Source organism: Salvelinus namaycush, chromosome 22 (genome assembly GCF_016432855.1).
Source record: "Salvelinus namaycush isolate Seneca chromosome 22, SaNama_1.0, whole genome shotgun sequence".
Lineage (NCBI taxonomy): Eukaryota > Metazoa > Chordata > Actinopteri > Salmoniformes > Salmonidae > Salvelinus > Salvelinus namaycush.
The window spans coordinates 8,327,723-8,339,487 of NC_052328.1; the positions used below are offsets into that span (position 1 = coordinate 8,327,723).

Consider the following 11,765-nt stretch of genomic DNA (forward strand, 5'->3'; position numbering starts at 1 on the left):
ATAATAACCATCATACCAAAAATAAAATCCTTATTTTTTGGTGTCATATATTTTATATTAGTAAAACATGTTTTGTGGTAAAAAAACAACAACAACAACAGTATTGACACTTTTGAGCAACAGCAACATGTCATTTTTTGGGTTCTGGCAGCATGACATGGATGGGATAGAATGCTGTGAGCAGTGCATCAGGAGGGTGGCGCTGTTTGGTCACCAAGACCAGGCTGAACTTCTCAATGCGGTCCAGCATGAACTCAGTTCTGGCATACTGAGGACCATCTGTGGAGCGCACCAGGCTTAGGTACCTACCGGGAGACGACATAACTTGATACCAATCTCGCAATGAGAGGGCGCAGCCCTGCATTTCTTTATGTCTTACATCACCACTTAAATGTAAAAAAAAAAATCTAACTACAACTGAGAAAGGTTCATATTGAGATGATCTATGTGTTGGCAGTGAGCGCTTGGTACTGTACCTCTCTTCTTGCAGGAGCTCCTTGTTCATCAGCTGCTCACTCAGCCCTGGGTTCACCTGGTCTAGCTGGTTCTGTACACTCTCAAACAAGTCCACCTCCATCATGTTAATAACCAAGGGCTTTCCGAACCTGCAGACAGGATCACAAAAAATCACAACAGCCTTTCTATTCATACATACATTTATCTGTGTCCTTATTCTGTCTATCCACTCCTTTATTAATACAAAAACAATATTTTTTGTGACATATTTACTGTTGGCAATTCAAATCAGCAGCCCAACCCTAAATTTAATATACATTAAGGTTTTACAGCAAACTCTTAAAAAACCCTTCTTACACCTGCTACTGTATAACTCAAATTTAGGATTAGGCTGCTCATTGCCGGGCATCCCTGTAATATCTCTCTCTCACACCTGATGGCCCCCAGTAGAGCGAGCCTCAGTTTGTCAGGCTGCATGTCTCCAGGGTGCAAGGCGTCCAGGTAGTTAGTGTCTCTGTAGCGTAGAAATGTGGCAGCCTGACCATAGGTATCCACAAGCAGGGGCCACCTAACATCAGATACACAGCCAGAGTGGATAAACGTAATTAACTGAATCTAATGTTAAAGTGTAAACAGAGCGATTAGCTAAATACAGAGAGATGAACAACCTGTTTGCGTTTTGTTTGAGCAGCTAACCTGAGGGCAAAAAGTCATACTAAAGTGAGTAAGTAATTATTATAGTTTTTTACCTGCCATCCTGCTTGATCTTGCCGCCTACATCTTTAATAAGAACTTCCTCAAGGTCACGAACCGGGCAACGAACCCCACCACGGTCCAGGACAGCATCTTAGTTCACATAAATACACACTGTGAGAATATTACATTTTGTGTTGCTCCAGGGAAAGGTGTGTTTGTTTGTCTCTGTGTGTGTGTGTGTGTGTGTGTGTGTGTGTGTGTGTGTGTGTGTGTGTGTGTGTGTGTGTGTGTGTGTGTGTGTGTGTGTGTGTGTGTGTGTGTGTGTGTGTGTGTGTGTGTGACAATACATACCTCCACCAGACTGCTCTCTCAGTGTCAGCTTGGCAAGGGATAGTTGCCCTGCAGCCTCATGAGCTGCTATTTGAGCTTTCGCCAACACATCTTCAGCTTCATGAACCACCTTTACGCACACGCACACGCACACACACACACACACGCACAAACACACACACACACACACACACACACACACACACACACACACCAGTACTGAGACAATACATACATCAGTACTGAGACAATACATACATCATTACATCAGTACTGAGACAATACATACATCATTACTTCAGTATTGAGACAATACAACTTTAGCAGTGTGCTACAAAAATACAGTGACTACCTGCAAGGTGACTTTAACCTGCTCCTCCATACCCTTCCTCACACATGTATCATGTTCTGTGATCCTCTTATTCAGCTCAACGAAGGCCTTCTGCAGCTATATACACACACAGGGCGAGTGACGTCAGAGTGATGAAAGGGACATTTTTCCTGTTCATCTTGGAACTATTGACTCCAGATGTGTCTTACCTCTCTTTGGCATCGCTCATGCTCTTTCTGGAGCTGCTCCACCTCCCCTTTCAGGCTGAGGGAAAACACAGGCCATTTTTGGTTTGCACGCTTGCACTGTTTCCCCCTATCAGTGAACAATGTGTGGGGAAATCATGTCAGCTATCCTCTCTATCTGTCCTCAACTCTGCAAAAGTGTCTCTGCACGACTGGCTAGATGACGTGACTTAACAGGACCGACGTGCTTTTGTGTTGAAGGAGAGGGGAAGTAGATAGAGAAAAACATATTACAAATAGTTAACACATTGCATCATAATGTGTGCACACAACATCTGATCTTTGGCCAAGCTATTCAGTTTCTCTTACTGTTCTGGCTAAATTGTGTATCCTACTCTGTTCTCTATGCTGTATGCATGAGACATGACCTAATTAGACTATGTTTGGGAGCATAGGTTTGGGTTTTGAGAGTGTCATACTCTATGAAAGGTTTCTGTTTTGAGTGGGAGGGGTTGAACACTTGGGCGTGACTCTTACCGCTCAGTCTCCGCCTCGTTCTGCTTTTTCTCTTCCTCCGCCCTCCTCTGTTCCTCTGCCTTCATCTTCGTCAGCATGGAGTCAGTGGCACTCAGATCCCAGTTCTGTAAAGTGGCAACCACAGCCTCTTCAGAAGCCACCTGGAACATGCCCACAAACACATAAGCCCAAACAAGGCTTGTAAAACACAATTTACACAGCCACCCTCTGTCTCTGTCTCTCTCACACAGACACATATTCTATCCATATACTGTCCATATTGTCTATACATCACATCACATCCCAACACACACACACACACACACACACACACACACACACACACACACACACACACACACACACACACACACACACACACACACACACACACACACACACACACACACAGATATAAAGAACCCTGATTATTGTCTATGCGCACACACAGTCACACATACCTGCTCTGGAGTGCTACCATCATCTGCATGGGTCCTCGGGTCTGCCCCAAGCTGTAGAAGGGTCTGGACTGCCCCAACATGGCCTCCAAACGCAGCTCTGTAGATTGGAGTCCGTCCAAATGCACCCTATTAAAAAAAACACTTACTGACATACTTCTGCAATTTCTTAGGCCTTAGGCATGGACATTTCACTCCAATACTCAGAAATATATATTTAGTTGTTTGCCTGCTGGAGAAAGTTTGTGGAAGACCAACGCTTCCCAAAGAAAGGGTTTAAGTCAAGTCATGCTTGTTTTTTTTTATTTAAACAGGCAAGTCAGTTATGAACAAATTCTTATTTACAGTGACGGCGTGGAAACAGCGGGTTAACTGCCTTGTTCAGGGGCAGAACGACAGATTTTTACCTTGTCAGCTCAGGAATTGAATCTAGCAATTTTTCGGGTTACTTGCCCAACACTCTAACCACTAGACTAACTGCCTATCAATAGATGTGAACAGTCGTGGCCAAAAGTTTTGAGAATGACACAAATATTAATTTCCACAAAGTTTGTTGCTTCAGTGTCTTTAGAAATTTTTGTCAGATGTTACTATGGAATACTGAAGTATAATTACAAGCATTTCATAAGTGTCAAAGTCTTTTATTGACAATTACATGAAGTTGATGCAGAGAGTCAATATTTGCAGTGTTGACCCTTCTTTTTCAAGACCTCTGCAATCCGCCCTGGCATGCTGTCAATTAACTTCTGGGCCACATCCTGACTGATGGCAGCCTATTCTTGCATAATCAATGCTTGGAGTTTGTCCGAATTTGTGGGTTTTTGTTTGTCCACCCGCCTCTTGAGGATTGACCACAAGTTCTCAATGGGATTAAGGTCTGGGGAGTTTCCTGGCCATGGACCCAAAATATAATGCCACTTAGTTATCACTTTTGCCTTATGGCAAGGTGCTCCATCATGCTGGAAAAGGCATTGTTCGTCACCAAACTGTTCCTGGATGGTTGGGAGAAGTTGCTCTCGGAGGATGTGTTGGTACCATTCTTTATTCATGGCTGTGTTCTTAGGCAAACTTGTGAGTGAGCCCACTCCCTTGGCTGAGAAGCAACCCCACACATGAATGGTCTCAGGATGCTTTACTGTTGGCATGACACAGGACTGATGGTAGCGCTCACCTTGTCTTCTCCGGACAAGCTTTTTTCCGGATTCCCCAAACAATCGGAAAGGGGATTCATCAGAGAAAATGACTTTACCCCAGTCCTCAGCTGGTTGACAGAGGAAGAACAATGATTCCAAGCACCACCCTCCTTTTGAAGCTTCCAGTCTGTTATTCGAACTCAATCAGCATGACAGCGTGATCTCCAACCTTGTCCTCGTCAACACTCACACCTGTGTTAACGAGAGAATCACTGACATGATGTCAGCTTGTTCTTTTGTGGCAGGGCTGAAATGCAGTGGAAATGTTTTTTGGGGATTCAGTTCATTTGCATGGCAAAGAGGGACTTTGCAATTAATTGCCATTCATCTGATCACTCTTCATAACATGCTGGAGTACATGCAAATTTCCATCATACAAACTGAGGCAGCAGACTTTGTGAAAATTAATATTTGTCTCATTCTCAAAACTTTTGGCCACGACTGTATGTTTGTGTGTGTCAGTGGGAATGGGTGGGGGAGGGAAGACACTCACTCTCACCTGACCAAGAGCTAATATTTCTGTTCGCGCTGCATTCTCTCACCCGTGTGTTTATGTCCGCACCCCTCTCCACCAATAAGGTGATGACTTCCGGCTGACCCCCACCTGCTGCTTCTGACACTGCTGTGTTGCCATTGGCATCTGTGATGTTTATCATGCAAAGTTGGTTTAGCAGCCGCTGGCGTTTGCCTGCTTCATCCAACCCAAGGCCACGCTTTGTGTCCCTATCAGAGACCTAGATAAGGACCAGTGCATCTATTAATCTTTGTCATGTCTTCATTACTTGTCCACACAGATCTCACAGATATCACATATCAGTCTCACCTCCTTCAAAATTGCTAACACTTCCTCTGCCTCTCCATCGAACGCTGCTTCCAGAAGTCGGGTTCGCAGCAGCTGCTCTTCCTTCTTCCCCTTTCTCTCGTCCTCCTCCTTCTTCCTTTTCCACTCCGCCTCTTCCTGTTCTCTTCGTACTAGCGCCACAAAAGCCTGCAGGCCAATCGAAACACACTTTTCAGGGTACACACACTTCTCCTTTTCAGAAACAATGACATTACATTGATTGTGGACTACAACACACTCAAGCACACTCACGGGTGCTATTTGAAAGAACAACACACAAAGGAGGAGATCTGAGTCAACATGCAATGCCAAGAGTTCTATTACTCATGATTTCAAATGTCAATACGTTGATATACTTTTACAAATCCAAACCTAACACTGTCGTTTTCATATCTAATTAGCTAACCTCTTTCTCCAAGCGATCCATAAGGTCTTCATAGTCCTGTTTTTCCTTCTGTCTCCGGACCCGCTCTCGCCTGGCCAGCAGGCCTCGAGTGGCCCGCTGGATGGTCACTGCAGCTAGCTCCTCTTGAGTCGGCTCTACATCTACAACAACAATAAACATGCATACAGTGAGGACAAACAAGTCCCTGTTATTTCAGTTTAGTTTAGATTTGATTTGCACCTTTTTTTATATAGTTTTAGTTGTCTAAAAATATTTCTATTTCGTTTCGGTTTTAGTGTTAGCGGCAGAAAGCATGCGTGGTCGGCTTGTAACCATTTGTGTGTGTTTTTTTAAATTTCACTTATTGCAACTCGGGGGCAGTAATACATAAGATGATGGGTAAGGTTAGGTTAGGTTTCAATTATAAAGTCAATCTCAATATGACTTGGATTTAAAAGGAATAGCGCTGCGATTGGTGCAAAAAAAATATGTTGGAAGGAAGCAATCCAATGCTTTTTAACTGTAGTAGTACATGTAAGAAGAACCAAGTTAGATAGCTAGACAATTTTTGCCCTATTAGCTAGTGACAGCTAGGCCTATTTGAAACATTGCCTTCTCCTGGCTGCATTTACCCGTAAGATGGCTTATAAACCCAAAAGCTTGAGAACCCAACTGAAAACCCCATTTGATTTTTCCCCAAAGTTTTGAGAAAATAACTAAAACTGAACACAATTCATGATGGTTTTTATTTTATTTCGTTTTTGGAATCAAAGTTAATCGTTTCAGTATAGTTTAGCCTCAGTACAGATTCATTGTATTGTCTTTGTCCGTCAAGATGTATTTGTTCATTTCCTTTGTTCAACCAGATAAGTTAGAGAACATATTCTCTTTTACAATAACAACCTGACAAGAGTAACAAAGCAAAGCCACAGACTCACACAACAACACCCGTGCAGTATACATAAGATTGTACAGTCGACTTTACAGCCTAATCCTATCTATACAGCCTAAATATTTGTTTAACCTGGAGGATTCAGTTTGTTTGTGCTGCTCAGTATGTTGACGACAGCTATTTCTAGTTTTTATTAATATAACTTCCCATATAGGCCTATATGTTTAATGTACACAGCGCATTCGGAGAGCATTCAGAGCCCTTCACTTTTTCCACATTTTGTAACGTTACACCCTTATTCTAAAATGGATCAACATCCCTCAACAATCTACACACAATACCCCATAATGACTAAGATTTTTTATTTTTTATTTATGCAAAATCTGAATTATTACATTTGCATAAGTATTCAGACCCTTTACTCAGTACTTTGTTGACGCACCTTTGGCAGCGATTACAGCTTAGTCTTCTTGGCTATGACACTACAAGCTTGGCACAGCTGTATTTGGGGAGTTTCTTCCATTCTTCTTTGCAGAGCCTCTCAAGCTCTGTCAGGTTGGATGGGGAGCGTCGCTGCACAGCTATTTTCAGGTCTCTCCAGAGATGTTCGATCGGGTTCAAGTCCGGGCTCTGGCTGGACCACTCAAGGACATTCAGAGACTTGTCCCGAAGCGACTCCTGTGTTGTCTTGGCTGTGTGCTTAGGGTCGTTGTCCTATTGGAAGGTGAACCTTCACCCCAGTCTGAGGTCCTGAGTGCTCTGGAGCAGGTTTTCATCAAGGATCTCTCTGTACTTTGCGCCGTTCATCATTCCCTCAATCCTGACTAGTCTCCCAGTCCCTGCCGCTGAAAAACATCCCCACAGCATGATGCTGCCACCACCATGCTTCACCGTGGGAATGGTATTGGCCAGGTGACGTAACGCTTGGCATTCAGGCCAAAGAGTTCAATCTTGGTTTCAACAGGCCAGAGAATATTGTTTCTCATGGTCTGAGAGTCTTTAGGTGCCTTTTGGCAAACTCCAAGAAAACTCCTACCATGTGCCTTTTACTGAGGAGTGGCTTCCGTCTGGCCACTCCACCATTAAGGCCTGATCGGTGGAGTGCTGCAGAGATGGTTGTCTTCTGGAAGGTTCTCACATCTCTACAGAGGAACTCTGGAGCTGAGTCAGAATGACCATCAGGTTGTTGGTCATTTCCCTGACCAAGGCCCTTCTCCCCTGATTGCTCAGCTTGGCCAGGCAGCCAGCTCTAGGAAGAGTCTTGGTGGTTCCAAACTTCTTCCATTTAAGAATGATGGAGGCTACTGTGTTCTTGGGGACCTTCAATGCTGTGGAAATGTTTTGGTACCCTTCCCCTGATCTGTGCCTCGACACAATCCTGTCTCTGAGCTCTATGGAAAATTCCTTCAACCTCATGGCTTGGTTTTTGTTCTGACATGCACGGTCAACTGTGGGACCTTATATAGACAGGTGTGTGCCTTTCCAAATCATCTCCAATCAATTGAATTTACCACAAGTGGACTCCAATCAAGTTTTAGAAACATCTCAAGAACGATCAATGGAAACAGGATGCACCTGAGCTCAATTTTGAGTCTCATAGCAAAGGGTCTGAATACTTATGTAAATAAGTTATTTGTTTCTAAAATCCTGTTTTCGCTTTGTCATTATCAGGTATTGTGTGTAGATTGATGAGGATTTTGTTTTTATTTAATCCATTTGAGAATAAGGCTGTAACGTAACAAAATGTTGAAAAAGTGAAGGGGTGTGAATATTTTCCAAATGCACTGTATATGGTTTATAAATGTTTTTTTAAGTTGATTTGCTGCATTTATCTAAATAAAAGATTTGTATTTAATGGAAATAATAATATACTGTACATAAAAGGAATGTAGGCTTAGTATTGCATATCACCTCATGAATACCATATGAGAGCTACAACTGAAAAGGCTTTCAACATAATTGCTCATTGGTTAACTAAAGGAGTACGGCAACAGCTGTCAAAGCTATGAATCCCGCTCTATGATATGTAGTGAGGTAATTATCTATGTACTGAAGACAACTTAATTTCACATGCTCTACAGCAGGGTTCCCCAACTGGCGGCCCGCGGTGAATTTGACATGCAGGTGGTTTTATTTGCCCCCCCCCCCCCCCCCAAGTTTTATGAGCAAAGAAAATTATAAAATAAAAAATAGGTTATTTTATACTTTTTTTGTGGGGGTGAGGGGGGGCATTTTCATTGTTGGACATAAAAGAACGTAAAAACACCAGGAAATCAGCTCCAATGGATTTTAATTTTGGAAATCTGTTCCCAAAGTTCCCACGCATAACAGAGAGAAATTTTGGGCTCCCAAGTGGCGCAGCGGACTAAGGCACTGCATCTCAGTGCTAGAGGCATCACTACCCTGGTTTGAATCCAGGCTGTATCACAACCGGCCATGATTGGGAGTCCCATACGACGGTGCACAATTGGCCCAGCGTCGTCCAGGTTTGGCCGGTGTAGGCTGTCATTGTAAATAAGAATTTGTTCTTAACTGGCTTGCCTTGATAAATAAAGGTTAAAAAAATAATGAAATATATATAAATAAATAAAAAATATGTGATCGTATACAAATCATAATAATTAATAATAATTGATTTATAAAGCACTTTTCTACCAACTGAGGTACTCAAAGCACTTTACATAGTAGGTGGAAACTCACCTCATCCCCCATCAATGTGTAGCGCCCAACTCAGTGATGCACGGCGACCATTTTTGTCCCAGAACTCTCACCACACATCAACTATCAGGTGTAGAGGTGAGGAGTGATATACAATTAGGAATGAGGGGGATGATTAGATGGCCATGATGGAATGTGGCCAGGTTGGAAATGTTGCCATGACACCGGGGCGTACACCCCTACTCTTACAATAAATCCCATTGGGATTTTGAATGACCACAGAAAGTCAGGACACCCATTTTAACGTCCCATCCGAAAGACGGCACCCTACGCAGGTCAATGTTTCCAAATGTAATCAAGGTTTAAGTCAAATATTATATCTGTTTAGGCTTCTTGCGGTAAATTTGCAGTCTAATTTTTTTTTATTTAATTATGTTTCGGCCCCCGATCATCCGCTCAAGAAAAAAATTGGCTTGCGGCTGAATGTAGTTGATGATCCCTTCTCTATAGTTCCTACTGCTCCCATGTGTGCCTTGGGTGGTGCCTGCAGGAAACAATGAGGGATTGTTTCTAAGCTTGCATAATTTCCTTTGACCACATCAGACTCCCTTGGGTATAATGAAGAGTAACAGACAGTTGTGTAATGTAAGCAATGTGTTCATTCTTCTGAACTCCAGGGTGGATTATGAATGTGTAATTGCACACTGTCCCCGGTAAGAAGAACACAGCCGATCCTAGGGAATAATTATTATTCTCTCCTTTTTTTTCACCCCTATTTCATGGTATCCAATTGGTAGTTACAGTCTTGTCTCATCGCTGCAACTCCCGTACGGACTCGGGAGAGGCGTGCCTCCTCCGAAACACAACCCAACCAAGCCGCACTGCTTCTTGACACTATGCCCACTTAACCCGGAAGCCATCCGCACCAATGTGTCGACGGAAACACCGTACACCTAGTGACCGTGTCAGCGCCCAGCCAGCCACAGGAGTCACTAGTGCGCGATGGGACAAGAACATCCCTGCCGGGCCAAACCCTCCCCTAACCAGGACGACGCTGTGCCAATTGTGCGCTGTCCCATGGGTCTCCCGGTCACGGCCCGGCTGCAACAGAGCCTGGACTCTAGTGGCACAGCTAGCACTGCAATGTGACGCAGTGCCTTAGACCACTGCGTCACTCGGGAGGCAATCATTATTCTCTTCTGGTCGAGTCCTAACTTGAGATGAGCATGCTTAACTGGCATTCTCATAAATCATGTGTAATACACAGAGTCTATTCTGTTCTGCCTCTAGTGGGACACAAGCCAGCAACCTTCTGCACAACAACACATAAGGCAAACGTCTTAGCCAACTCGAGCAACACAATATAGTCTATCATGCCCTGAGCGACGGCAGCTTTTTAGATCTCAGGGAAGTATCCTGTCACCAATGTACTTCAGCCAACATACTACAGGCGAGTTTCCCTTCTACTACACAAGCATTAGGCACACAGATCTCAACTGAGGACTCAGGCCTAGGTGTATGAGGACAATCAAATCAGCACTTCTTTACATTGTTGCAATGGAAGTAAGCTAAGGGTAAATTGACGAATTGACTCATTTGGCATGATAAGAATGAGCAATGCAGAGCAGTACTTTTCTTTGGTGGTTGCACTGTCTTGGCACTGGCAGAGGTGTTTCGTCTTGCCTTAGCAACAGCAGATTTGCCTTTGGACTGGCCACCCTGGGTCACACCAGTGCTCTGTCTGCGCTGTGGGGAGGCACCTTCCAGAGCACAAACAAAGAGGGGAAATTAGACTGCACATTAAGAGAAAGAGAAACACATCTCTGTGTACAGACGGCTGACACATTTAATGTGATGGTAACCAAAACCAATGAACCAATGAACCAAAATATGTACCATCACAAGTTTAGGTACATACTTAAATGTTTTTACAGCAAAGTAATTTAATGTTACTTTGTGTTTAAAATGGGCTGGAGATATTGGTAACTAGCTAACGTTAAATGATATATTAAATAAAGCCTGTTAAACAGCTTCAACCTCCAATTGTTTTGCATCTTCATTTCAGACAACATTTTACTTAGGCCTAAAACACTTTTATATTCGGGAATCAGATCCCCAATGGCTAACGTCGTTAGACACCTCTACTTGAAGTTGAATTCCAATGCTATGCATGGTTTGCATACCCGCCTCTGATGATTGAACTGCTCCCTTCGACGGTGCCTTGGCTCCAGTTTTCCCTGGGCTTTTAATACTACGTGAACTCATATTTCGTCCAAATAATAGTTAGACGAACCAGCCTAGAACTGTAGTACAATTAGCCAAAAATAGATTATGGTTTCAAACCTGTGCAATTTAGCTGTTGGATTCACAATCCCTTCCTGAACTCTCACAGATCACCATGGTAACACTTGCGCGGCTTGGTCTCACGCGAAGGAAAAATAGAAATATAATGAATAGAAAGGGTTTGTCAACTTTCAAGTCAATAGGCGCGTTCTAGCGGGTGTCTTTTGTCAAGTCGGTAACCAACCTTGGTCAACGCCTTTCAAAGTGTGTTGCATTTGGGGATAACAATTGTCTGACTTGCACCTACCAATTACTGTATACACTAAGTGTACAAAACATTAGGAACACCTTCCTAATATTCAGTTGCACCACCTTTTGCCCTCAGAACAGCCCACAATTCGTCGGGCATGGACTCTACAAGGTGTCGAAAGCGTTCCACAGGGATGCTGGCCCATGTTGACTCCAATGCTTCCCACAGTTGTGTCAAGTTGGATGAATGTCCTTTGGGTGGTGGACCATTCAAACACACAGGAAACTGTTT

At 43.4% G+C, this 11,765-nt stretch overlaps 1 protein-coding gene across 1 annotated transcript; it reads right to left on the bottom strand.

The window, feature by feature from the left end:
• Positions 1-130: 130 nt before the first annotated feature.
• Positions 131-11,341, bottom strand: LOC120017379 (IQ motif and ankyrin repeat domain-containing protein 1-like). Its single transcript, XM_038960129.1, has 14 exons — positions 11,332-11,341; positions 10,573-10,701; positions 5,413-5,552; positions 4,989-5,153; positions 4,708-4,899; positions 2,976-3,101; positions 2,536-2,675; positions 2,023-2,128; positions 1,835-1,930; positions 1,504-1,612; positions 1,206-1,302; positions 890-1,024; positions 522-605; positions 131-305 (listed from the first exon to the last, which is right to left on the bottom strand). The coding sequence occupies exons 1-14, from the start codon at positions 11,339-11,341 to the stop codon at positions 131-133; spliced, it is 1,704 nt and encodes a 567-aa protein (XP_038816057.1).
• Between the last annotated feature and the right edge of the window lie 424 nt (positions 11,342-11,765).